Here is a 27,508-nt window from a genome sequence, read left to right as displayed (position 1 = left end):
ACACTCCAGTGTCCCCCATGGGATCAGGCTGCCACTGTCCTCCCAGGACTTTGCCTGTAATCACATCCTGCTTGGCTTCCTTTCCTTCCCTTCTGAGTCCCCCATTGCTATACTGGACTCTCCACCACACTTCCTTAATGAATCACCTGCACACACATCACCATCTCAGTCAGTTTCTGGGACCCGCCCTGAGATAGGCCACCTCTCCGTGTTTTAAAACATTCATGCACATGGTGCATTCTGCCTCATAACATAAATGTGCGCTTAAGATATTACTATGGAAGTTTCAGGGGTACAGCGTTACAGTTGAACAACTACATATACCTGTGCGTTTTGAGCTAAAAATACCTGTAAATCACCTTCAAGGACGGTGTTCCAAGGCTGTGGCTGTGGCTCCAGCGCCCCTGCGTACCCGCTGTGTGACCCAGATTGAGCCGGGGGGGGGCGGGGAAAATGTGATATTCTGGGTGACTCCATCTGTCCTACCATCCCCCCTCCACGTCAAGCACTCAAAACGCCAGCCACACAGGCAGGGCACATAGCACGCTGGGTCCTAATCTTGTTCAGATCTCTTTATTGAAAAATTAAAGTCATAAGCTCTGTATATAAATACACTGACGACGCTGGTCACCTGCAAGGCCTCTGGGATAGGCCAGGGGTGTGGCGGGAAGCTGGGGTCCCGGGGTACCCAGGGGTGTGGGGTGGAAATAAATAATAAATACTATGGGGAATGAGGAGCTAGGAGGAACGGGGTGTGAATGGGGGGTGCTCGATACTTATTTGTGGCACTGAAGGTCCTGCAAGATGCTGCCCTGGCTGGGGGCTGTGTCTACGAATTCTCACGTCACTTCACTCCAGACAAAAGCTCGGGCATCTGGGGATGGGCCAGGTCCTAGCTGGCCGGGGAGCAGCAGGGCCTCCACGCAACCCAGAGTTCCAGGCCCTGGGAGGCCTCAGGTGAAGACACAGGCGCTCTGCCCTTCCCCTTAGTTTCTTCCCTTCCTGAGGTCTCATGCTTATACTGAGTGCTTACTGTGTACTGGGCATTGCACCAGACCCCGACCTGACCTTCTGTTTGCCTTGCCCAGCTGTTTTTTCCCGGTTCTGGTCCAGTGGGCCAGGAAGGAGTGGAGGGATGTCTTCCTGCTACCCTGGCCATGCAGCCCCGGCCCCTGAAGGAGCTCAGTAGTGCCAGGAGGGAGGAAGGACCAGGGCCAGGGGCTGGGCAGTGGTGGGAGGCCCTCGGGCCTTGGCCCCTAGAGCATCACATTGAACTCGGTGACCAGGAAGTCGATGTAGTCACGCTCCTTGCTCTTGAAGGCCTCTGCGATGATGCGCGCGGCCTCGCGGTGCTCCTTGCCCCGAAGCGTCACCCCGTTCACTTCCAGGATCACGTGGCCCACCTTGAGCTGCCCGCAGTTGTGGGCTGAGCCGCCTCGCTGCAGGAGTGAGACACAGGGCATGAGCACATGGGGTGCCTGAGGGCTAGGCCAGCCTGGCCTTGACCACCCACCAGGGTAGGCCTGCCACCGCCAACCAGGTAGCCACAATCTGGTGTCCGCTGCCCTGATTAGGAAAACTGTGGCTCAGCGAGAGCAAAGGCGGTATGAGCCTGGGTCTGCCCTTGGGTGCTGGGGCATCTCTGGGCATGGCAAACCCCTGGGATGCTGAGACGGGGACCTTCAGGGGTAGGGAGACGCTGTCGGGCAGGTCCGTGGAGACGTACCTGAATCGTGACGATCCTAGGCAGGGGCTGGCGGGTGTTGGCGCCGCCCTCGATGGCGATGCCCAGGGTGGCTGCACTTTTCTTCACGCGGACCAGGGTGGAGGTGGGCTCCAGGAGTCCGGGCTGAAGGTGTGAGAAAAGAAACCAGTGACAGGCCTCCTGGGTGGACAGGCCTGGCCTGGGGGCTGCACCAGCCATGACAGGCCTCTGGGTCAGCAGGGTGCAGACTCCAGCCCTGTGTCGGGAGCCTGCAGTGTGCTAGCACTAAGCACAGCACTTGGGGTTCTCAGCTCTCTAATTCTGAGGCTCGGGAGCTTAAGGGGCTGGCCCAAGGCTGCCTGGGGGTGACCCCAGGACCTGAACGCAGCCTGACTGCCTCACCACCACATCGTGTCAGAACTGAGCTTGAAGGTCCTTGAGACCCACCTTGAGCACTTGGCTTGTCTGTGTCAGTGGCCAAGGGAGGGCCTTCAGACTCTGAATACAGCCGTCTTTCCAGACACCCACACCCCCCCTCCAGTGACGGGGGGCTCACTACCTCCCCTGTGGTTACTAGTCAAGTTGAACCCTGCTCAGGACGTCCTGTTCTTCACCTGGGGCCGGCCTCCCCCTCCCCCTCTGCACCCCCGGCTCCTCGCTCACCGGTTTGGCGGCCCCCTCGGCGGTCCTCTCGTTCCGAGGCGTCTCCTTGCTACTCCTACTCTTGGTGGACACCACCTGTCTGCCTCGGCCCGGGGCGCTGGCTTCTGCCTCGCCGGCGTCCACGCCACTGTCCTCGCTCAGGGTCTGCCCGCTGTCCGAGAGCTGGGAGAGTGTGGAGGCTGCTGGGAGTGGGGACAGGAGGAGAGGCGTGGTTTACAGCTGGGCTGGTGAGGGCTTCCTGGAGGAGCTGAGCGGCAGGCTGGAAGGCTGGGGATTCTCTGGGGAGAGACTCCCTGCCACCCTCCCACCTACTGAGACCTGCCCTTCCAACTGGGCCTGGCCCCAAAGCCACCACTTCCAGGATGTCCGCTTTGACTGCCCCTGGCATAATGATTAAAACAGAGCTTAGGAGGCAAACCCAGCCCACAGATACGGGCTTTGTTTTGCTTTATTTTGTTTTATTTCTTTTAACTCTCACAGTGTTGTCAATTTTTAATGAAGGGCCAACACATTCGAATTAGGAGATTTCACACAAAAATTAAATTCCAGGCTTCTCGGGAAAAAAAAACGAAGGTCTGCCATGCTTGGTCTGTGCCCCTGCTGACCCCACCTGGCCTGGGCTGAGTGATGGGCACACGCCCTCTGGTTTAACAATCAAACTGAAGCCGCTTCACTATGTGTGTAACGGCTTGGCCCCTGAGATTGAGACACTCTGGAGTCTGGCAGGTGGGGTTTGAATCCTCTCTGACCAGCTGTGCAATCCTGGGCGACTTACACAGCCTCTCTGAGCCTCCATGTTCTTGTTCTAACCCAGGAGCAGCGATGCCTATCCCATGGGGTTATCATAAAGACTAACAGACACGATGTGTTGGGTGAAGCAGCTAGATTGCCTGGCTCCACAATTACATTGTGTCTCAGTTTCTTCATCTGTAAAATGGGGATAATAACAGTCCAGCCTCACAGAGCTGTTGGGAGGATTAGATGAGTTACTAATATCGGCAGGGTCCCTAGAACAGTGTTTCTGGCACACACAGAGTGCTGTACACCTGTTAGCTTTATTATCATGTGTGTCCGGCTCAGTGCCAGGTCTAGAGTGATCCATCTATGATAGCTCAGGTTTCTCTCACCGCATCCTGCCTGCTCTTCCCTTAGCTGCCTTCCGTCAGTGAGCTACTGAATGCAGGGACCCCGCATTCTGCATCCTAGTCTGCCCGCTGCTTGCATACAGCAGGTGCTCAGTAAACGTCCCCTGACCTGGCTGGCCACCTTCCCTGGCCAAGGCTGCCCCGCGCATCACCTTCGCCACAAGATGGCAGCAGAATCCAACAAAACGTACCCAACTCACTAGGAGGGAGGGGGTCCAGGGCCTGCGGAGGGCTCAGCCCTACCGAGTGGAAAGCCAGCTCTGCCATTCCTGCCACCTCCCCAGCTGGACAACCTCTGGAAGCTCAGGGCATGCGGCCTCGGGCTGGCCTCCCAGGTGTCTGGAAGGTCGAGCCCGCACTCTGACCCTGCAGCCCCACGTCAGGAGACCTCCAGGGGTCCAGAGACTGCAATTTCAATGCCCACCTGTCCCCCAGCACCTGCTCTGTGCCTGGCACTGGGGGACAGAGATCACAGAAGCCACCCCTGCCCTGCACAGGCTCAGTCTTCTTGGGGAGACTTGTAGGTGAGTGCAGGATGACCAGGTCTGGGGCCCCTGGAGGAGGAGCCCGACCCTCACAGCCACCTGGCAGGACTGTCACCGTTATCTCCAGTCCCCATGGGAAAGCATGGCAGCCGGTCCACAGTCACACAGCCAGTAACGGCAGAGCGGGGACTCACATTCCCGCCTCTGCCTCCGAAGCCCCTCAGTGTGGGCTTGGGCTCGGGACCCTGTTCCCTGGCCCCCCTGACCCTGAGGGGGCAGGCCTGGGCTCGAAGGCCCCTCACTGGGCGAGCATCTGGCCCCACCTTGGCTGTGCTGATGGGCAGGTCAACGTAGGGGGGACAGGGAGCCCCTAAGATGACACAGCAGCACCCTGAGCCCAGCCCGCCAGGGTCTGCGGTACTCACTGCGTGTCTGGGGCAGCGCCCTCACTTCATTCACGTCGGGCTCGCTGTCTGGGCGGTGCACCTCCACCATGACAAAGTGCTGGTTCGTGCCCGTCTGGTCTGGGTGGCCGGAGGGGGAGGGTGGTGGAAGGCTGCCCCCCGCCAGCGTGGCCTCTGCAGGGGGGCTTTTCAGGTGCGGGGGTGACTGGACCCGCGGGAAGGGGCCAATGGGGTGCTGGTTGACCAGGGCCAGATGGGCGTCCAGCGGCCTCTTGGAGCCGGGGTTGGCCGGGGAGATGGAGGCGTAGATGGGGGAGGAGGGCGAGTCCTGTGTTGAGGAGGCCTCTGGGGTGGGGGAGGTGCCCGCCGGCGGGCTGCGGTTCCGCAGAGCAGAGAAGACGATGCCCGCGTGGGAAGACACGGAGGAAGGCGGCTGGAGGTCCTCTCTGCCCGGCTTCCTCGTCTGGGTGATCAGGTGGTCGTTGCCTTGGGGCAAAGGTGATGGGGGAGGCGGTGGCTTGTAGCTAGGCAGTCCCTTGGAGGTGGACTTGACATCATCCTGCCAAAAGACCCAACAGGAGTAGGAGTCAGAGCCCATCGTGCCTGTTAGCGGGGAGACCTGAGCGCCCCAGTGCACCAGGCCCTGGCTGCAATTCCGTCCCTGCTCTATCAGCTCTTGGCCACGCTGCTCTGAATAATGCAACACCCGAGTGGAAAACTTCTCCCTGCATCTCAGCAGCTGATAAGCATCGGGATCTTGGCGGGAGTCTCTGGGGATGGCATCATTACCTTTGGGAACTGAAGTTCTTGGCATTAGCCAGGGCTTGTCACAGGGCACGGGACTTAATTAGACGCAGGATGCAGAGATGGAAAACAAAAAAGGCCTTTCTTTGGCTTTTCTTTTTAAGGGATTATCATAGCTTCTGGAGACAGGAGGTGTGACAGGACTGATGGGAGAGAGTGGGTAGAAGGTGGACAGACATGGGCTGGGGTGCTGTGTGGCCCTGGGCAAGACACAGCACCTCTCTGAGTGCACCTCTGGACAATGGGGAAAACTGCACCTACCCAGCAGAGTCGTGGCGGGGGTGAGGAGCAGAGTGTGTAATGCATTAGCAAGGGGCCTGTGACCCGGCAGGTGCTTGGTGAGTGGCAGATCCTGTCATCACTATGCCCCCCTCCCTATGCCAGCATCCAAAATTGGCACAGCTCTGATGGCCTTGTGGGCACTGTTCCAAATTCTTTACTTAGTTTAATTAATTTACTCCTTGCCACAAACTTATGGGGTAGTACACTATTATTACCCCCATTTTTACAGATGGGAAAACCGAGGCACAGAGAAGTTAAGAAACTTGCCCAAAGTCACACAGTCAGTGGCAGAGGGTGGCATTTGAGCCCAGGCAGTCTGGCTCCAAAGCCCAGGACATTCAAGAGTTATGTGGGTCAGATCACAAGGCAACGCTACCCAGACTGCTGATGCGCGCGTGTGGGCATGAGGTCACGTTTAATTCCCTTTTCCAGTGCAATCACAGGGCCTCCTTGAGGAGCTCTCGCCACACACTTCATGCTTCAGTACTTGCTATGACAACGTTCAGATAACACATCAAAAGTTCACACCAACTCGGCAAATAGTCAAACAGCCCGACAGCCCTGCCTAAAACCCCCGGAACTAGCTGAGAGCTCACAGCTGAGGGCCTCTGTCTCCTCCCTGTGGCTCTCACCAGGGAGCCAGCCCCCAGGGTCTCAGGCAGACCCGGGAGGGCAAAACACAATGAAAGGGCCAGAGAGGGTCTTACCAGGGAAACGTCTGAGAGGGTGTTCATATTGCCCTGGACGGCCTCCCCAGTCTCCTCCAGGTCCAGAGTGTTCTAGAACAGAGAAGAAAGCCATGTGAGCAAATACAAACTGAGAGGGAAAAACCACTTTGCTCTCTAGGACACCAAACCTACGTGCCCTGAGACACCTTTGTGCTGTGGTTTAAGTTCCTCCTGACCTGCCCCACTCCGTGGGAATTTACTTTACACATTAAAATTAATGTCGATTTCATTTGAAAATCAATTTCAAGGATGTCTGTTTCTTGGAGACTTTCCAAGCCTCTCCTGAACTACCTGCGGATGCTGTGGCGTGGCTCTGGCCTCGACTGGGATTTCCTGTAGCTCAGCCTGTGCTCAACACTCTCAACGCCTCCAAAACCCAAGGGTTCTCTCTCCACTGCTCCCGTCAGGATCCCAGGGAGGTGTGAAAGTGGCAAGATGCAGATGAGAGGCGGATGGGGAAAGTCTCTCTTTTAATGGTTTTGTGCTGTGGGGGAAGGGGGAGAGGGTTACGGTTTCAATGGAGCTTATTTTGCAAAGATGCTCATTTCTTCCTTTCCTGCCTCACCGGAAGCCTAACGCTCCCTCAGGTGACACTGAGCTTCCATCTCCAGCTACCCCGGGACGCCCAGCAGTGCTCCTCTCTAAGCTGGGCTCCTGAGGCCTCAGCAGAGCCACTTCTCTCCACCTCACCGGGCCCAGGATGGCAAGGAGCCTCCACGACCATCACCCGGCTCAACTCTCAAGTTCAGCGACTGATACTGAGCAGTCTCAGTGCTCCAGACCGAGGGCCTGGGGACACAGAGGACGTGAGACACCGCCCCTGCCTTCAATAGCTTAGGGAGAGTGGAGTGGACGCAAATAAGCAAGGAGGAGACTGCACAGGGTGAGGAGGGGTCATCCGGGAAGGCTTCCTGAAGGAGCGAGCACGGCTTACAGCTGGGCAAAGGAAGGAATGATGGGTGTTTCAGAGGGAGGGGTGTGCATGAAGCAGGAAGGATGGAGGATGGTCGAGAATCTTCGGGTGGCTCCACATGAGTTAAGAGCTGCTTAGACCTAAGCCTGAGGGCAGTGGGTCACCATGGAGATGTGGTCAGGTTTGCCTCCTAAGAAGATCCCCTTTGCTCACTTCCTCTCCAGCCACGCTAGAGCCATGCAGGCATGTCAGGGCCTTTACATTTTACACTGGCTGTTCCTTCTGTCTGGAACATGCTTCCCCAGGACTACCCACAAGGCGTGATCTGTTTGCTCACCTCCTTCAAGACCTTACTCAAATATCACCTCCTCAAAAAGGTCCACGCTGACAACCCCCACTAAAATCACAACCCCCACCCCTGCCCTGCTTTATTTTCCTCCTTTGCACTGATCACTATTCTTCAGCCAGCAGCCAGGATGTAATCTTGAAAGGTAAATCAGACAGTGTCTCTCCCCAGCACATAATCCCTCCAGGGTCTTTCCATTTTACGCAGAGGAAATTCCAAACTCTGCCTTCACTGTGCCCTTTCTTGCTACTCTTCCAACAGGATGGGATGGTTCCTGCCTCAGGGCCTTTGCACTCACTGCTCTGCCTGCACTACACTCCTGGCTCACCTTCTCACTTTATTTAGTTCTGACCTTAGTGAGGCCTTCCCTGACCAGCCCTGTTTTCAAACAGCGCCCCTCTCCAACCCCCCCATACCACCTCTGTCTAACCCTTGACCCTGCTTCGTTTTTCTGTGTAAGATTTATCACCACCTGATCGGATACTATTGATTTGCTTATGTTTGTCTCCCCCCTAGGATAACTCCTCAAAGGCAGGACATGTGACTACCTAGTCCCTACTCTATCCTCAGTGTTCAGGATAGTGGCTGCTTGGTAAATATTTACTAAGCAAATTAATTAATCCACGAATCAATCAGTGGGTGAATGAATTAATCAGTGACCCTGGCTGTCACAGGGAGGAGGCCCGAGCAGGCAAAGAATTGAGCAAGGTGGCTACGGTAGGTCACGGAGAGCAGTAACGGTGGCTTGAATGAGGGTGAAGGCAGCAGGTGGGTGGGAGGAGCCCCCTGACCCCATACCCCTAGGGCAGAGGCTACCAAGTCACTCCACACTGACCCCCATCTCAAATGAGCCTCCTGAAGCCTTGAACATTCTGGGTGGGCACAGGGCACGTGGTCAGCCATGGGAATCCACCAACCTACAAGATGCCCCGCCCACCCGGCCCTGAGCCTTTCTCACCCAGGGCTCCTCATCTGGTCCTGTGAAGCCTCCGGGGCAACGTCAGGCCAGGACAACTGCCTTGTTTTATCAACAAAGCTGAGGCTTACGTGCAAACCTCAGCTTCCTGACCTCTCCCGCTCTCTCCAGCACTGTCTCCCGCGCACCACCTCACGGGAAGACGCCCCGACAGCTTTGGTGATGCAAGGATGGGGGGATCCTTGAGGAGGGGAGGCTGCCCTTTCACACACTGATTAGTGGTTCTGGCTTTTCGGAGGTCGCACCCAGCTCTGCTACTCACAGGTGAGTGACGCTGGGCAAACCACTGAACTGCTCTGTGCCTCAGTTTCCTCATCTTTAACATGGGTAAACGGCAGTTCCTCCCTCATGGAGTTGACGCATTAACACCTGAGAGATGCTCAGAACAGAGCCTGGCGCAGTATGAGAGGGGAGCTTATCAGAAGCCTGGAATCTTGCAAATCTGCCCTGGGAACCAAATGGCTACACGACGTGCCCTGGCCCACGTCAGCACTCCGATGGAAAGAAACAGTAATCCTTTCACATACCGCCCCCCTCCTCCAAAAGCGTAATGAGTCCAGTGCTCCCAGGAAACGGTCCAGCTGGGCGACACAGACCACCTAGGATGAAGGTGAATGGCGAGGCAGGTTACGTGCAGTGACTTCCCAAGACTCGGCAGTTACTGCCTTGGCCTCAGCAGGAGGCCCCAAGGGGGTCATGGACCTGGAAGGTGCCTACACCGAAGACAAGAGGGGCTCCCATCACCTCAAATGTAGCCACTGCCACCTGCCCCCAAATTCACCTTGTAGGCTCCCTGGGGGCTTACACGGCAGCCCACGGTTGGACAGAAGCCATGGGATTCTGTCCTGTTCTGGCACATCAGGAGCTTTGAATAGTCATTTAGTTGATCAACAAGCATTGATCAGGCAGCCTTGACTTATGAGGAAAGCTCATGGGGGTAGAAGGTGAGCAGGCCACTGTGTCCCCAACACCCAGCAGAGGGCCAGGCATGAAGGAGCTGCCCACAAACTCTCGTTCGGGATCACTGATGGGGCTGGTGTTGTAATAGGGCCCACGGGAGGGGGCAAGGAAGGGTCCCGATCCTGGCAACTCAGGCATGTTTTGCCGAGCGCTACAGGGAGGGCGTCACTTTCTCTCAGAGAGAAGGACATCGGAGAACTCCAAACTGTGGAGGGCCTACTGCAGGCCAGACCCCTGCTGGATGTTTTCCTTACGTGATCTCATTGATTCTCCCAACGACCCTGCAAGGCAGGCACTCCGACTGTCCCCGCTCACGTCTTTTACACTTAAGCTCAGAGAAGGCAGTGACTTGTCCAAGGCCACAGGGCCATTCTACAGCAGATCAGTTTTCTAACCCATGTCAGGGTGACCCCAAAGCCCGTCAAAGGGCCCCAGGAGGACCCTCTCTGAAACGAGAGAAAGCAGCCATCGCTGGCCCCTGGCCTCAGTCATTCCCTGCTGTTAGCAGCATCCTGGAGCCAAGATGGAAGGAGGGATGGAGAGGTGGGAGGGTGAGGGTGGATCAGGGACAGACATCCGGCCCTGGGAGGAAGGCCTGAAGTGGAGCAAACGGCAGACGGGCTGGAGCCCAGCCCTGCCAGACTCCATCTGCTGAATCCAGACGCTCAGGAGCCCCGAGTCCCCGAGCCATGTTCCTTGTGCATCTGAAATAGCTGCAGACAGCAGGCTAAGAACCCGGGGGATGCGTCAGCAGAAACGCTTCTGGAACAGCCTTCGAGAGGAGGATCAAGGTCGGAGCTCACGAAGGAGCCCGTGCGTCCTGGCCTCCTCCCCACTCCCCTCAGCCCCAGCTGCTTGGGCTGCCCTCCTCCCGCACCCACTGAGGCCAGAGACTAGCTAAGGGTGTAAACCTGGTGGCTCAATTAATCCTGCCGGGTGGGACCCTTCATCAATTCTACAGCTGAGGTGACTGAGGCTCAGAGAGGGGAAGCCACCTGCCCAAGGTCACACAGCAAGGACGGAGCAGGAAGCTGAACCCTATTCAAGGTCTGAGTCTGTTATTCAGACTACTTCCCATGAGAGCCAGGATGCCCTCAAGACCTGCTGCCCTTGCTCCCCCGTCTCCTTCCTCCTCAAATCTGTGGCGGTTCAGAAAATCCCCTTCCTTTCAAAGAGAACTCCTTTTCATCTGAGTTTGCCCAGTCAGGGCTCAGATACCCCAGGGTCTGGTTTGAGGGAACTGTGGGGAGAAAATGAAATGAAATCATAAGGGGCAATCACCTGTGCTTGCCTCTGCCACATGGACTCGTGATCCTGGAAAGGGAGGCCCGTGCGTGGCCCGGGTGCCACCTCAGCAAAATGAGGCCCTCCCTCCCCTCTTTCTCTCCCTTCTCTCCCCTCCCCTCTCTACAGCCCAGTTCCGGGGTTCCTCTGCCCCCACCCTCTCATTACAATGGGAGGGCTCTTACATAAAGGTGCTATTTTCAGCTCTTCATTCTTCTTGCTTCTTTACTCTGATGTCTGGACTACAGGCTCCCCCCACCTCCACCCCAGAATGCACCAGTGGCCTGAGGCTGGGAGTGCCCTCCCCTTTCTGTCAATGGGCAAACTGAGGCACAGAGTCATAAAGGCTTCTGGAAGGTCGGCAGTGGAGGCTGCTGAGAGGAAGAGGACAGCGGGAGAGACAGAAACTAGAGAGGGAGGAGTGAGAATAAGAGGGAAAAAGAGAAGGGAGAAGCCTGGGGAGAAAAGACCAAGAAGAGGAGAGCAAGGGGAGAGAGAGGAAGGGAACTTGAGAGAACAGCAAGAGGCGGTACCCTCTCCAGACCTGGGGAAGAGGAGCTTGTCGCAGCCGGTAGAGCCAGAAAGTCCTGGTGTTCCTGGGGGGCAGGGGGCTGCCCAGAGTGAAGGGGACAGGTCTGGGGGTCCAAAAGGATCAAGTGGCTAGACCCCAGGGTGATGGCCGTGCTGGTGGAGACAGATCATGCTGTCCCAGCCTCTCCGAGCCGGGGCTCGGGTGGAAGTCTGGAAGCTGGAGGGGAGGACAAAGGATAGGACAGCGAGAGAAACAATCCTCAACACAGAGGGCTGGAACCTGCACTCGCTGGCGAGGCTGAGGCCATGGGAACTGGCACTGGGCCTTTTAGCAGCTTGTCCACTCCTGCTACCACGTTTGGCCACCAAACCACAGAAGCAGAAAAGCCCCCGGGAAGATGGTGCACAGAGCCCTCCCGAGAGGCAGGTGTGACTGCCTTGTCCCAGCACAGCCCGTGCTTCCTTCTGCCTCCATGCATCTCCCTCCCAATGGTCTTAGGAAGAGGACGTCATTCAGTGGACAGAGAGGGTGACCCAGAATCTCCGGGTCAGGGACAGAAGAGCCCGTAGGACAGGCACTGGAAAGCAGGGCTCCAGGAAGGAGGCAGAAGCCGGTGAACCTGGCTGGGGGAGAACCCTGCATCTTTTATTTTCATTAACCTCTAACCGAAATGTAGCATCTCCTTCCCTTATGAACGGAGGCAACACAGCCCAGCAGAATCAGCAGCGCCTGTGACACGGTCACGGATCTTTCGTAGCACGTGGCGGAGGCTGCAAAGTCCCATTTATGCTCATCACGGCCTGACAATTACAGCTGTTACCGACCTGCTGTCAGACCTTGTTACTGGGCGTGATGATAAAGAAGCACACGTTTTACCATTTGTTTCCATATTTGAAAAAGGCATTTCATCATCTGTTTCCTTTGTAATCTGTGAGTTTTAGTTTTAAACATTTAAAACTGTTATCCTGAGAACGGGTCCCAGGACTTTGCCAGCTTGCCAGAAGGGTCCGCGGCACAGAAAAGGTGAAGCCCCCCCACCCTACAGTCCTACGTCAGTGTTTAGTCCAGCTCTCCTAGGTTATAGCCGGGCAAACCTGGGCTCTGAGGGGAGCAGGGGCTGGCCATGTTCCAGCAGGCTCTGACCTCCACGGACTTGGTTCTATTTGGTGGAAACAGCTTCCAGCACTCGCAAGTCCCCACACAGGGAGGAGAATGCTCCTCAAAGCACTGGGAGGAATGGTCCTTATTTCAGACACCGGCTGAGGCGAAGCTGCAGCCACCCTGAGGGTCACTAATGCCTCCGGTGAAACTATGGTTCTATGCTCTCGCACCACCCTCTGACCCACTTATCAAAGTGTGAATTATGGAGATGATTTGATTCGAGGCTGCCGTCCTCACTGCCCTTGCTAAGCTTCGTGAGGGTGGGCGCTGTTGTCTCTTGTTCCTGGCTACCAGTGCCCCGCTCAGAGCCTGCATGCGGGAGGTGCTGAGCGAATGCTTGCCACATAAACAAGGAGCGGCAGAATGACTGAGTAAATAGATGGGCTCCTTCCTGCTCCCCCGCTAGGGAAGAACTTGCCCAGAAGAGGACTCCTAAACTCACCCGGGCTGGACCGGAGGCACATGCAGCAGGTGGGATGTGTACCTCTCATCATTTGCTCCCTGTTTCTGGAAAGAGCTGCCTTGACAGTCAGGGGTCTCTGCAGCTGTAGGCGTCTGACACAGGCCTGAGCGCCTCCGCCCTCCTTTGGCCCCGGATGAAGAGGAAAGGCAAGGAGGCCATGGGGAGGAGGCTGACGCTGCCAAGTGCTGACAGCCACGCCCTGCACCCCCTTCTCACCTTACTGCAGGGGAGACGGCAATGGCCTTTAGAGGCAGGGGCCCCACCTCCAGCACCCTTTAGCAAGCCTGGGGAGCCCCTTTCCAGGTACATGAGAGGCCTAGAGTCAGAACCTCTCAAATCCAGGAGGAAGAGGGCTGTGGGTAAGGCCAGGGCAAGTTCCACTGCCACCCCGACCTCAATAGCATCTGCTCCATGGGTACAAGGCTGGCTTTGGCCTTTCAGCCCCTTTTCCTCTGCAGTGCCCTTTGCCAGCCTTTAGAGTACCAACAGAATCGGCTCCTATATAGTCCACACCTGTAAGTCCACCCCTACTCTCAATCTCCACAACAACCTGTAGACGGGCGGCCTTACCAGCCCACTGTACAGATGCAGAAACTGAGGCACCCAAAGCTTAAGTCGCCCGCCCAAGGTGACACGGCTACTAGTTGGGAGAGCCAGCCCTGGTGTGTGGGATTCCAGAGCTTGTGCACTTAAGCCCCTCCCCCACAGGCCTGCTCACACCAGATGAGGAATTCAAGAAATGTCGGGCAGGCCTTTCTTCTTTCACGCAGCTCTCCTGGCCGACATCTTTATGGGAGGGGAATGATACCGTTTGGAGGCAGCCAAAAATTCCCAGGGCTGACTCTCTATTAGACAAATGGAAAATAAACACAATTTGTTGAAGGGGGAAGGCTGCATCTGATTTCCTTTGATCGATTGTGTCTGGTTTGAGGGAAAATGGCTGCAGAATGAGCCACGTTTAGCCTGGGATTGATAACCGTGCAGCGCGATCCAGGGAATTGGGGTTAAACGGGAACCGGCTCCAGCTGGGGCATCCGTCTGCGGCATGTGGGTCACGAGAGCCAGCCGCCCGCCCGCCTGCCCGTCTGAACGCCAGAGCAGAGGACATTTTCCTACGATGTGGGAGGTAACTGTCCAGGAGGCTGGAACGTTAGAAGATGATCCTGGGTGGCCAGGGAATGAGGTTTCATTTCGGTTTCTGCTTCACATTTCCTTGAACTCTGCTCTGTGCCAAGCCCTGGGCTGGCAGTGGGGACACAGACAGGAGAAAAATGAGGTCCCTGTCTGACCCCACCAGCTTCCCCTGTGTCCTGGGGAAGACACTCAGGCAGAGGTTAAAGCAACATGGCGGACATTTTAATGGAGATGTGAAAAGCACGCGTGCGCCACGCGGGAAGGGATTTTGGCCATGAGCAAGAAATGTTTTTGGTTGTTGTCCATCCAGATTGTGGGGCATGTTTGTTACTCAGCATCCCTGCAGCAAAAGCTCACTAATACATGGTGGTGTTGCAGACCAGTGCCTGGCACTTAGCAGCAAATGAATTAATATTATTTTAAGCTCTCTCTCAGGAGGAATGATGCAGCCCTTGTTCAAATACACAGATAAGCGGTGGGAACACAGGGCTGCCATTCCTTGCCGTGCCTCCCCTGGAATATTTTCCAGACTCTCCTGACAAGAGGACTCTCAGAGTTGGAGGAGACTTGGGGGTCTGCCTGCATCGTACAGATGGGGAGACTGAGGCTGACGGTGAGTGAGGGGCTTTCCTGAGGGTGCACTGCGTGGTGGCGCAGAGAGGAGGAAGGGTGTGGGCTCCTGACTCCCCGGATGGGCCTGGTGCCCTGCATTCCTGCATAGAGGGGCTTCCAGGAGGAGGTTTCTGTCCTTGGCTCCGCATGCAGGCAGCATGCGGTGTCCAGTCTGAGACCTGCTGTGGGTGTGGAGGGAGGGTGTTCCCAGGAGACACTGAGGCCAGGGCTGACCAGGCAGCAGGAAGAGCTGGCACCTGCAGAGCCCGTCATCACGTCTCTTAGCAGCTCAGGCTGCACGACCTCCCCAGGCCCTTCCTGGGAATGAACCTGTTCTTGGTTCAAACCCATCCCCGTCTGTTCTCAACAATCAGCGGCATCCTGGTGAACTAAGTCAGATCATGGCAGCCCCTGCTCTAACCTGCCAACGGCTCCCATCTCACTCAGACGCGAAGTCAAAGTCCTCAGCACATAATCCACCACTGCCCTTCCCCTTGCTGACTGCTCCAGCCTCATGGCTTCCGGACTTTGCTCAGACACTCCAGACCTGCTCCCACCTTAGCGCCTTTACATTCGCTGTTCCCTCTGCTGGAAACACTCTTCCCCAGCTGCGGGCAGGACCATCTTCCTCACCTTTTTCAGATCTTACGCAGGCGTCACTTCCTGACCATGCCGCCCCCTCCCCAAGTCCGCTTTCCTGTTTCATTTTTCTCCTTAGCACTTTTTACCGCGCAACATACCGTGCACTTCAGTAATTTATGCGGTTTAGTCTGTCATTCCTGCTCCACCCTAAATTCCCTAATGCAAAGAATTTCTTTGTATTTCTTTCACCACTGTATTCCCAGCACCTAGAACTGGATATAGCACATAGCAATCACTCAATTGATATTTGGTAACAGAAGGAAGAAAAAGAGGGAGAGAGGAGATGATAGATGATAGATAGATAGATAGATAGATAGATAGATAGATAGATAGATAATGCCTAGCAAGCATCTGGTGAGCTGCTTCAGGGAAGAATCACAACCAGACTGCAGTGTTAACAGCTCCAGCTCAGAGGTAAGCAGGCCTGGGTTTGAATCCACATTCCACTGTTCACTAGCTGAGCAATCCTGAACAAGTCACTTCTCTCTAAGCCTCAGTTTTCTTCTCCGTAAAATGAGGATCATAGCAGTACTTGCCACACCTAGTCACGGGGCGGGTCAAAGAAGATACAGTTGGAAAGCATTATCACAGTGTCCTGGAGATGCTTGACAAATGCCAGCCAATATTATAAAGGCCCAAATTATTAATATGGACCAGGCTCTATGCTGAGCACTAGGGATTTGATGGTAACTCCAGACACAGCTGTTGCCCTCAAGCAGCCCACAGTCAAGGCGGGTAACCAGCCAGTCTTGTACAAATTATTGGAATATAATGACACAAGAGCCATAACAGCAAGAAGCCCAAGGGGCTGAAGGAGCCAGAGGCTCAAAGTCACCCTCCTTGCGAGGATCAGGGAAGTCTGCTTGGAAGAGGTGGCATGTGAGCTAAGGGCTGAAGCACACACAGGAGCTAGCCAGGCCATGTGACGTGGGAAGGAGAACACTCCAGACAGACAGATTGTGTGGCATATGTGAAGGCCGAGAGGTCTCTCAACAGCTCCATGGCACAGAAATTATCATCCTCATTTTATAAAACTGAGCTCAGAGAGGTGAAACTACTTCTTGAGGTCACACAGCAAGGAAGTGGCAGAGCTGGATTTGAACAGAGGGCATTCTCACTCCAGAGCCTGAAAAACCTGATGAACTGGCAAACAGGAGAGAGAGTGAGCACCCCGAAGAAGCCCAGCTCCCCACCAGGGCTGGGTGCGGGTGTAAGGAGGTGGGGGGAAGGACCACAGCCCCCTGCCTCTGCCCCAGCTAAGGCACTCCCACAGCCCCCCTTGGCAGGAAGGACAGTACCTCCATCAGGTCTATAAGCCACAGCAGCCGCTCCTGGGGAGGAAGGGTGGGCAAAAGGCAAAAAGAAAAATACATCAAATAAATATTAGGGATGGAGTGGGCACAGCAAACCCCCTTCCCAAACACCCCTCCCCACACACACAAAAAGGCAAAATAAACAAAGAGATTCTCCAAGTCCCTTTTTTCTTTACTTGGGATGCTGTGGGCAAGAATAAAGAAGGGGTGAGGAAACCCCACTGCTACAATCAGCATGGCCTCGTTCTAACTGCCTCCTTGAAGGAAACCAGGGGTTCCTCACTGCTCTGCAGAAATGACACGTGTCCTTAAAAAGGGTCTTCAGGAGATGGTCATGCCCCTGGAGGCAATCCTGGGGCTCTCTAGCAGTTGAGGCTAGGGTCATTATTCCCACTTGGCAGATGGGAAAACTGAGGCTAAGCAAAGGGAAGTGACTTGTCCAAGGTCACACCTGCAACTGAAAGGCAGACCTGAAGGAGGACCCTGTTCAGAAGCCTCGATCAGAGAAGACCCAGATTTCAGGGAGGCCCAGGCCCCGTGGTGGCAGAGAAGCTCAGCGTCTGCAAACTGGAGCCCTGGGCTGTGCGTGTGGAGAGCACCCAGGGGGGATGAAGTTTGGAGGGGCAGTGGCAGGTCCTCAGCCCAGTGCTTTCCAGAAGCCACCAAGTGCCTGCAAGGCCCCGGATACAGGGTGGTTTTTCCGGCCAGGCTGGGACGGGTCAGGAAGAACAGAGGTTTCCTCTGCCCTCGGGCTGTGGGCAGCACGTCTGGGATGTTACTCATCCTTTACTCCTCCCAACCAGCTGCCCCAACGCGAGGAGGGAGATGGAGCCACTGCAGATGGAGGCAGCCTTTCCACGTTGCCTCTCCTGCCTGTACGATGTTCTCTTAGCACCCACCTCCAAGGGCTCGCCCTGGTCTTGGTTAGCCCTGATCTGACATGCCCGAGCTATCCAGTGGGTCTCAGACTCATGGTTATTCCCACTTCAGAAGCTGGGAGACCCCTTCCATCTGTCCCATGAACTCCCTGCTCAAAATCATCCCGTGGCCTTTCTGAAGTCTGCCTTTCCCAGGGTGCTCCAATCCACAGAGAGGGTCTCTCCGGCAGGGCAGGGTCAACTGCCACAGCTGGGGCTCAGATGGCCAGGGTCAGTGCTCCCCAGGTGCAGGAGAGACCCCCGGGCTGGGACAGGGTCATGGGAGGCCAGTGCTGAGCTGGGGCCGGGACCCCTGCCCAGAGCCCTTCCTGGGTATAATAGTTACCCTGAGGCGTCTTAGTGCTGCAGCCTGGCCTGCCATCAGGGCCTCGGGCTGCCGTGGCCAGGGCCACCCAGGGCCTCAGGTGATTTAACCTAAACCTCTTGCCTCCCAGGTTAGAACACACCCCATCCCACCCACTGGATTTCTCATCCCTGATTCTAAAGGGACCATCCCAGAATTAGAGTCGGCAATCCTCCAAGTTTTAGAGCAGTGACTGATGTGAAGCCAACACATGGACATCATCTCGCCAATCTCTGTGGAGTTGGACCCAGAGGGAAATAAACCCTCGGGCCAGGGCCCCCACAGCCTGAAACCAGCTCATCACCTGTGTGCTACATCAGAGCCAAACATGCAGCCCCAGGCAGGAGGCAGCCTCCTCCCTGCCCCAGAAGTGATCTGCTCATCCTGAAGCATGACATCGCCTCCACTGCAGCTGCGTCCAGAGCCAGGAGGAATATGTGGCAGCTTCCTGGTCGCCCCAGGAAGGACGAGGACTCTTGGGGGATGAAGGTGACTTGGGATGGTAGGGATAGGAGGTAGAGGAGTAGAAGTTTCCCCAGAAACTCAGATCCCCAGAGCTAAAAAAAAAAAAAAAAAAAAGCTATATTGGGAGCTGGAGTCCCCAAGGGAAAGGCGCACATGCTCCAGGGCTGTCTCCTGGTGGCTGCAAGCTCACCTCTGCCCACTTACCACCTGTGTCTGCAGGTGGACGTCACTGCACTCTCAGACCTCCTGCTCCCCCAACAGGACAACGAACACAGTCTAACAGAGATTCCACCCGTAAGAGCTCCCAGTTCAGTGTCTGGGAGTAACGGTGTTTAAGGAACCCGACTTCCCCACTCCCTTTCCGCAGCAGAGAGGTGCTGAATGACCGACAGACAGGAAAGGAGAGGATGGGGCCAAGCCGGCTCTCCTGACCTCCAGCTCCGGCTCTCCCGAAGGCACGGACCTTAGTAACTGGCTGTTCCCCATGATGGATAAGAAGGCATTTCCTCTGCCCTTTCCTTGCAAAGGCCTCCCGGGGTTAATCTGCCTCTGAGCATGTTGGGGGCAGAGTGACACCATGAGATGGACCAGATGCTTTTCTAGGGGCTGGCGAGTCTGGGAAAAAGTCAGGCTGGGCTTCGGGGCTCCAGAGAATCAGGAGGGTGTGTCTCAGGGAAGATCCCAGTCACGACCACGACCACGAATGCGCTGTGTGGTCTCTCGTGGCATCCTCGCATGGACTGGCATTATTTTTTCTATTTGTCTCATAACCTGTGTTTTTCACCTTTCTCCCCCAGCCTGCACCCTATCCCCCAGACTCTGGGCGCCTGAGGCAGGGCCACAGCTGCCTTGTTCACCTGCTGGCATGCAGCAGGCCCCCAACCATTAGGAGGTTTTCACAGGTGAAAAGACAGGCTCGGAAAGGCAAGAGCTGGCAAGGGCTCGAATCCCAGCACAGACGCCCAGTGCCGGGATTCGAACCTGGAGGGGTCTCACTCCAAAGCCGTTATCTTAACGCCCCTGCTGGCCAGCATCCGGGGACGGGGCAGGGGCAGCTCACCCTGGCTGAGCTGACAGTGGTGGAGGTGCCGTGGCTGCCCGTGGACGAGCCTGTGTCGCTGCAGGAGACCATGGAGTAGGTGTCCCCGGCCACAGGGCTGGGGGGCTGCCGTGCCTTCATTGACTCGATCTCCCGCCTCAGCACCAGGTGGTCGAAGCGGTCCAGGTCTTGCGGGGAGATGGTACCTCTCACCTCAGACAGGAGCAAGAACTGGAGGCAGGGACAAGGCGGGCACTCAGTGGGGAGCTCCACCAGCAGGTGGGACGGCCCCCTGCCACCCCAAATGACCCGCATGCAAACCTGGCCACTGGCCTCCCCTCCTTCACCCTCGGGGCTCCCCACTGTGCTAGGAGAAAAGTCCAAGCACCTTCGCCTGGAGGCCGGGCCCAGCATCATCTGACCCCTGCCTCCATCTCACCACTTCCTCCCCGGCATCTCAGCCTGCACATACGCCTGCAAGTCCCTGAACAGGAAGCCCCTGGCTGTCCCTTCCCCCTCCTCTCCAAACTGCATTTCCTCTGTTAAGTCTTCCCAAATGTAACCTCCCAGTGGATTTAATCACTTCTTCCTCCATGCAGCTTTTGAACCTCAAACAGACTTCCACTAGAGCAGGGTTCTCAAAGAGGGCAGCATGGCACAGTCACTTGGGGAGCTCGTAAAAATTACTGGTGGCCGGCTCCCATCCACAGAGGTGTGCGGTCAGCCGGCCTGCGGTGGGGCTCGAGCATCGCTCTTTAAGAGCAGTCCAGACGCTCTTAAAGCCGCTGTGTTAGGGCCCCAATCACAGGGGACCTTAACTGACAGTTTCCCCAGGAGTCTGCGGGCTCCCCCAGGGCAGGGTCTCTCTCGGTCACCAGCCTCCGCCTGGGGTTCAGTTTGGGCCTGACTCTTTGTGGGCTCTCAGGAGAGGAGTGGGGGACAGAGGGCGGCAGGGAAGGATGCGGAGACCCTGAGAGCTGAAGCCAGGCACCCCCAGCCCCGCCTTGCCCGAGGAGGTGCGGGTCACCTTGGCATGGGTGTTGAGCAGCTCAAACAGGGCCATGACGAGGGCGTCCACGGACACGCTGCCGCCGCGGTACTCCTCCAGGTAGTAGGCCATGGTGGCATGCTCCCGCGCGCTCAGCAGGTGCCGTGCCTGCGCCTCCAGCAGCACCCGCGTCTGGTTCCCCAGGCTGCTCAGGGTCACCTGGGAGCCGGCCGGCCCCTTGTAAAACCCCAGCTGAAAGACAGCAAGACAGAGGCCTGGGAATTCAGCGCTGCTCTGGAGGCAAATGGCCAGGCCCAGCCAGCAACCCCCCTGCCGAGGGATGGGGTGGGTCCCTCTGAGGTCTCGGCCCGCATGGGAAAGCTGCAGATGTTACCGCTGTGTTCCCAGAGCACGCGGCCTCGTGCAGTTGCAAAGTGCTTTCACGGCTCGTGTAGCACGTTTACATATGTTATCTCATCAGAGCCTTGTCACCATTCAGAGTCGAGCAGTATTATTTTGGTGCCCATTTTACTCTCTAGGTTGAAATATCTTTCTTGGTATGGGGATAATAGTAATTTTATTTCCAAAACATAGCTCAGATCTGCACCCACACACTCCACCCTTCCCGGCACTGCCTCTGCCACCGTCAGCTGTGTCTAAGACGCCATCCGGTCTCCCTCCTTGTCTTTTCTGCCTCTCTCTGTCACCTACACGGAGCTGCTGAGAGGACCTCGTAAAAACACAGATCTCCTCACCTTGCTCCCCTGTTTAAGCCCTTCAGAGGCAACCTATCATTTTAGGTTAGCAGGCCAATCTCCGACACGACCCACTGAGTCCTGTGTGATCTGGCTGTCCCACCAACAAGCCAAGTGTGGCACCTGCCTCAGGGCTCTGGCACATGCAGTGCCCTCTGCCTACGCCATCCCTCTCCTGCTCCTGCCCAGACTTTGATCTCACTAACCTCCACTTCTCGTTCGGTTTACGGCCCAGACACCGTGTCACTACCTCACAGAGTCTTTGCCCTCTCCCTCTGGCCTCTCCCCCAATGTAAACTAGGTGTCTCTGTCATTCTCTCTCATCAGACGCAGCACCTTTCCTGGATGGCACTGAAAGTCTTTTGTGATTAGATACATGTGCAGTTTTGTTTTGTTTTGATGTGTGTCTCCTTCACTGGGGATAACCTCCACCGGGGTGGGGACCTGATCTGTTCCGTTCGTGCCGTTAACCCAGGTGTCCAGGGAGGTACCCAGAACCCGGTGGCACTCACAGACGTGTGTAGGATGGAGGATGGACAGTCAGCGGGCTGACCAAATGAAATGAGATCGTGTCCGTGAGTCTCTCAGCCCCCCTGCCAGGCCCAGAGCTCCCCGCATGGGGAGCTGTGAAGAAGCTGAAGACACCCAGACAGAGAGCAGCCTACCTTGCTGGTCCCCTCTGCTGTGAGATCCCCAGGAAAGCTATGAAGAAAGACAAGCATGTTCAGCCTCATGTCTGAGCGGTTCAAACAGGCACGGGGAAGGGAACAGCTGCTTTGCTGCGGGACGAGCAGAGCTTCGGGAGAACTCTGGCCTGCACTCGCCGGGGCCACTCAAGGGAATATCAACCCCTGGACAGACGGGCAGCTTCTGTCCTCCTGACCGACCATGTGGATGGCATTTCTAAAACCATGCAAGGTGGCATCCTGAGTTGTTTCCAACCCTACAGGGGCCAGGGAGGTAACAAGGAGAGGAGAGACTAGACGGCAACTGCCTCGTGGCCTCAGGGTCAGGCCAACGTTAGGGAGGGTGGGGATGGGGTCAACTGGAGGTGCTGAAGTGCAATGCGCAGGTGCAGCTTGGTTCCCGTCTATTTTCACAAAAAAACGGGGCTCAAGCTGCCAGGATCCCTGATTTTCAAGAAGCAGCCAGAAATCCAGTTTTTTTTCATGGGAAACCAGATGACCTTTTAAATGTTGGTAACTAATTTTTTAAAATGATAATACTGTGCAGGTGAAAGGAAGAGAGGAAGAAGGGAGAAAGAGATGCTCTGGGTGTGTTTGGCTTGGGGGCCACCAGCCAGTCTGAGACTTCTGATGGAAGTCCAAAGGTGACACTTTACATTACTAGCAGCTGCACAGCCACCTGGCAACTGTATCTCACTTTGTGACTCCCAAGGCCCTTTCACCCAAGTGACGCATGGGACCCTCATCCACACACCTGAGACGGGGGCTGGGGTTGTGATTCCCACTCCTCAGACAGAGCAACTGAGGGCCCAAAAGTAAGTTATGTGATTTGCTGGGGGGCAAATAAAGACCGGGAGAGCCGGGTCCTGTGGCTCAGCTTTCCAAGGGAAACCAAGGCCAGGAGGGGACAAGGGATGTGCCCGAGGTCCTGCCCGGCAAACGGAAGGGACCCCGGGGCTGGGACCACAGGCTCTAGGAATCAGCGCAGTCTTCACAGGTCAGGGCATGGTGCATGGCGAAGAGGTGGGAAGGGCTGTTACTGGCTTTCAGAAATGGCCCTGGGGTCCTGGGGCTCAGAGCGAGAGAGCAGGGCAGCCACACCCTGTTGAGTTCGTGGCGGTGTCCCCGATCCGGGAACTGGCAATCCACTTGGTCTTGTCCACGGTGGTTCGGGCACGGGGCAGCCTCCCGACATCCTTCACCGTCAGGATGAGGTGCTGGGATGACTTGAGCAACCTGACCGCTTCGTCGTGCAGGATGTTGAGAAAGCTCTGCCCATTCACCTCCAGAATCTGGTCCCCAACCTGCCAAGACCACAACACAACACAGTCACCTGGGCTGTCTGCAGGACACCGAACGTCAGGGCTTCAGAGCCCCGATCCCAATTCTCCTCCTGGGTAGCCTACCAAGGAGGTCACCGAGCCTCAGAGAGTCTATGCGGGTGCTGGAGGTCATACAGCAGGAGGCTCGAAGAGGTTATGTGAATTCCTGAGGGCCACACAGCAAATCAATAGTAGAACCAACTGTCCAATCCTGATCTTCAACTCATGTTCCTGTCACTGGAAAGGGCCACCTCCCCTCAACTTAGCAATGGCTTTGAGGGATGTGTCTGTGAGATTCCCAAGGGTCCCCTGATCTAGAAAACAAAAGCCATTTCAGAGGCCTGGAGGTGGGTGGAATTGGGGGTAGGATGAGGTGTGAAGGCAGAGTTCCATTATTTTCCTTTTACACTTCTACACTGTTAAAATTTTTTTTTACAAGCATTGTAAATTTTTTTACAAGCTTGTAAAATTTTTACAAGCGTGCATTCTTATATAACCTTAAAGTGTAAACATCATTTTAAGTTACTCAAGAAAAAAGCAATAAATGAGAAAACTAGCCTTCCGTTAAAGGGATAAATATATTGCTTGGATTCTTATGACAAGAAGGCGGTTTGGGGGCTTCCCTGGTGGTGCAGTGGTTAAGAATCCGCCTGCCAATGCAGGGGACACGGGTTCAAGCCCCTGGTCTGGGAAGATCCCACGTGCCGCAAAGCAACTAAGCCCGTGCGCCACAACTACTGAGCCTGCACCCTAGAGCCTGCGAGCCACAACTACTGAGCCCACGTGCCATGACTACTGAGCCCGCATGCCACAATTACTGAAGCCCGCGCACCTAGAGCCCGTGCTCGGCAACAAGAGAAGCCACTGCAATGAGAAGCCCGCGCGCAGCAACGAAGACCCAACGCAGCCAAAAATAAATAAAATAAAATAAATAAATTTTTTAAAAGGCAGTTTTATTTTGTAATGTAAGAACATATTTTTTAATGAAAGGAGTAAAAAACAGAGAGAAAACACTAGCCTTCCAATAAACATAAGTATGTGACAAAACCAGAAGAGGTTGGCTGGGAAGCTCTTGCAGTGTGACCTGGAGCATGTCAGAAGGACGTGCAGCATGTTTAAACTCGGAGGTTCACTGCTTTTCCTCTGTTCACCGATGGGTGACCAGAGGGGGCTGCCCAGGGTCAAAGCCCACCGTGGCCTTGAAGGGCAGCCCCATAATGCCAATTATTTTTTATATTTGTTTATTTATTTATTTATTTGGCTGCGCCGGGTCTTAATTGCAGCACACTGGATCTTCATTGCTGTGTGTGGGATCTTTTAGTGTGGCAGGCAGGCTCCTTAGTTGAGGCTCACAGGCTCCTTAGTTGCGGCTCACCAGCTCCTTAGTTGCAGCACGCATGTGGGATCTAGTTCCTTGACCAGGGATCAAACCCCGGGCCCCCTGCATTGGGAGCGTGGAGTCTTAACCGCTGGACCACCAGGGAAGTCCCCATAATGCCAATTATTCCTGGCCGCTTTTCCTTCTCGCCCCGTCCCAGCCTGCTGATGGCACGTGATCACCCCCAGGGGCGTTTTCCAGCGTTTTTCAAAGCAGAATTTGGAAAAGGTGAGCCAATTGGGAATTTGGAAGAAAAAGAGAATAAGATGTGATGATGAGGCTGAGAACTGAAACCCTGGTCCCCATTTTCTCATCTTTTCTTGAACCCCTCACCTGCTGTTGGGGAGTTTCCAGAACAGAAAGTGGTTACAAATTCAGACTTTCCGACCCTCCTCTGCACCAGCGTTGATGTGCTCAGAGAAGGCCCACTGCATCTTTGCCTCCACAACCCCATTCAACATTTCCTGCACACCTACTACGTGCCAGGCTCTGAGCTGGGGCACCACCCACAGCCAGACAGATCACATCCTGCTCTCAGGGTGCTCAGCGGGCTCCGTTTTGTGCTATAATTGGGTTTTCCCACCAGCCTCTCCACGCTATGTCCCCAAGGCCCGGCACACAGTGGGAATGCAATAAAAATTCATCAAATGAATGAAGAGTCAGACACCAGTCCCTCCATTCCCAGATCCAGGACCATCTCTGCTGCAGCTCAGTGGGGACTAACACATGACACCAGCCCGGGGCCCCAAGTTTCAAACCACTTTTAACCAGATGCTGACTGTATGTCAAGAACCTTGTCTGTCCCTTTACATAGTTTTCCTTATTTAATACCTTCAGTATCCTGCCGAGTAGGTGTCATTGCTCTGCATCTCACCAGAGAGAAGACAGAGGCTCAGAGAGGTTAAGGAAATAGTTTGTGGTCACAGAGCTAGTGAAGAGGACAGCTAGGGTGTAAACCCAGGTCAGGTCCCAAGGCCCTAGTGCTTTCTACTACTGGGCTGCTCTCGGGCTTCAGATCCAGCATGTCCAAAGCCTGCCATTCCTCCCTACACCTGCAGCATCCAGCTCTGAACACCCACCCCCATCATAAACTCTGCCTTTATTCCCTGAGTAGACTCTCCAGGAAGTCTCACCTTCCTCCTCTCCCATCGGTCCCCTAACCTGGGTCCCCACCTGCTCATACCTGAGCTCCTGAGCTGGCATCCTCCTCCGTGCATTAACTTCTAAACTGGCCTCAGACCTAGCACCCGATTAATGTTTCTTCAACTTTTTGCTTTCATGATATCCTTCCTGGCTTAAAAACCTCAACAACCCCTACAATCCAGGAGGCAGCGTAACGCTATGGTTAAGGGTTTCAAAGACCATCAGATTCAGGTCCAAATCCTGGCTCTGCTACTTTCATGCCACATGAGCTCAAGCAAATTCCCCAATGAGCTTTTGTCCCTTAGTTTCCTCTGGTGTAAAATGGGGAATCCTAGCCCAGGATTGCCCTCCAAAATCTCTATAGTCATCAGCATGTGTTTCCCAACGCCACCAGCAATATCAACAAATTTTTTCTCTCTTTCTGCATCTTTGAGCTCCCTAGTTGAGAAACTGGGGTCCCTGAGAACTTAGGCAACCCCAGCTGGTTTCCTTGTAAAGAGCTAGAGGTGAGACCCAACACCCGATTCGGGGCTTGGCACACAGCAAGTGCTCAATAAGTGCTTGTGCACGGAGGTATGGATTTCGCCACTTCCCACTGTGCCTCTCTCCCAGCTGGTGTTCCCCGATGCTGAGAAGCAGAGCTGTGTCAAAGGAGAGCTTCGCAGGCAGGCATTCGGGCATTACTGAGGGCGGAGGGATGCTCTCAAGGCAAGGACGGCCCCCTCGGCCCACATCATCACAGTCTCCCTGAGTAGCGGCTCTACCTCTCCCCTCTGCCCCTGGTTGTCCCCCCACAGATCCGAGCTGGAGCCAGGCTGTACTTTTCATCTGCTGAAGTGCTCTGTTTCCTTAAGTATCCCTCTCAATAGCTTTGGCTTTTGTTAAGCTAAGGAAGTCCATTTCAGTCTTTTCCACACACTTTATTTCATCCCAGCAGTTTAATTAAAGGAAGTAACATCTGAGAGACCAGATAAGTGAGGGCATCCTTTCGTGAGCAAGTCTCTCCCTACAGGTCCAGGCCTGGGGGAAGCAACTCAATTCTACAAGCACCTACCTGGCCCCTCACAGCGAGGCTGGAGAAGCAGGGAATGTCCCAAATATTGCATGGGACGTATGCACACTAAAAAAGGTATTCGCTCTTCAGCTGGAACTCAGATTTAAACGGTGGCCTGTATTTTTATTCGCTAAATCTGGCAACACTGAGGTCGGGGTGTCAGTAGCCTCTGGGGGCAATGGTTCTTGGGGGTGTGTGTACCGATTTAGTGCTATGGTTTCCAAACTTCAGTTACTCTCCCTTCCCTAAGCCGGGCACCTGTTATTTATGCAGTGCTGTGAATCACCGGCACACGTTTACTGCAGCCTCCTCGTAAACATTAACATCCACGAAATCAAAGGTCTGCTGTGCTAATCACATTTCCCCCTAATGTCTGCTGAATAAATCCCTACCCGATCTGTGAGTCAGTGTGGGGTTCATGTGCAATCCACTTGGGGAACAGGTGTGAAGTAGGAGTCACACTCTGGAAACCCCAACTTAATGGGGGGTTACGTGAGCCCATCTTCCCCATCTCTTTCCATCCTCTCCTATCTTTCTTCTTCTTTCAGAGCCTGTTTTAAAACTGAAGCTCTAGACGGGGCTGTCTCCACGCAGCCCTCTGCAGCATCTGAGCTGGTCTGAGTGACTCCCATTTCTGTGTCCAGCTCTCTCTCTCATTCCCTCTACTTGTTGAAAAGCTTCCCGAGGTCCGGGAGCCCTGTCAGAACAGGCGTCTGCACGTTCACTGTCATTCAGAATTCACAAGCCACGTTCAAATAAATCCAGCGTCTCACGTGCTGCTCACAGCAGCCCCAGGCCAGCAGGCTGTGGAGTCCCGTCCCTACGGTCCAACAGAAAGATGCCCG

General features: G+C 55.3%; 1 protein-coding gene across 4 annotated transcripts in view; it reads right to left on the bottom strand.

The window, feature by feature from the left end:
* Positions 1-557: 557 nt before the first annotated feature.
* WHRN (whirlin) overlaps positions 558-27,508 on the bottom strand; it is an 88,775-nt gene continuing 61,824 nt past the window's right edge. Inside the window, exons 4-13 of one of the 4 annotated variants that reach the window (XM_067743548.1) lie at positions 22,868-23,070; positions 21,746-21,782; positions 20,365-20,577; positions 19,359-19,568; positions 16,538-16,570; positions 6,196-6,267; positions 4,424-4,961; positions 2,369-2,550; positions 1,727-1,849; positions 558-1,439 (exon numbers count right to left, since the gene is read on the bottom strand). In XM_067743548.1, the coding sequence (XP_067599649.1) occupies positions 1,257-1,439; positions 1,727-1,849; positions 2,369-2,550; positions 4,424-4,961; positions 6,196-6,267; positions 16,538-16,570; positions 19,359-19,568; positions 20,365-20,577; positions 21,746-21,782; positions 22,868-23,070 (1,794 nt within the window). In that variant the 3' untranslated portion in view covers positions 558-1,256. The remainder of the gene's footprint in view (positions 1,440-1,726; positions 1,850-2,368; positions 2,551-4,423; positions 4,962-6,195; positions 6,268-16,537; positions 16,571-19,358; positions 19,569-20,364; positions 20,578-21,745; positions 21,783-22,867; positions 23,071-27,508) is intronic. The other 3 variants (XM_067743549.1, XM_067743550.1, XM_067743551.1) reach the window with 3 other exon arrangements.

This window comes from Pseudorca crassidens, chromosome 7 (genome assembly GCF_039906515.1).
Source record: "Pseudorca crassidens isolate mPseCra1 chromosome 7, mPseCra1.hap1, whole genome shotgun sequence".
Taxonomy (NCBI): Eukaryota; Metazoa; Chordata; class Mammalia; order Artiodactyla; family Delphinidae; genus Pseudorca; species Pseudorca crassidens.
This window is presented reverse-complemented; position numbering and strand designations above follow the sequence as displayed.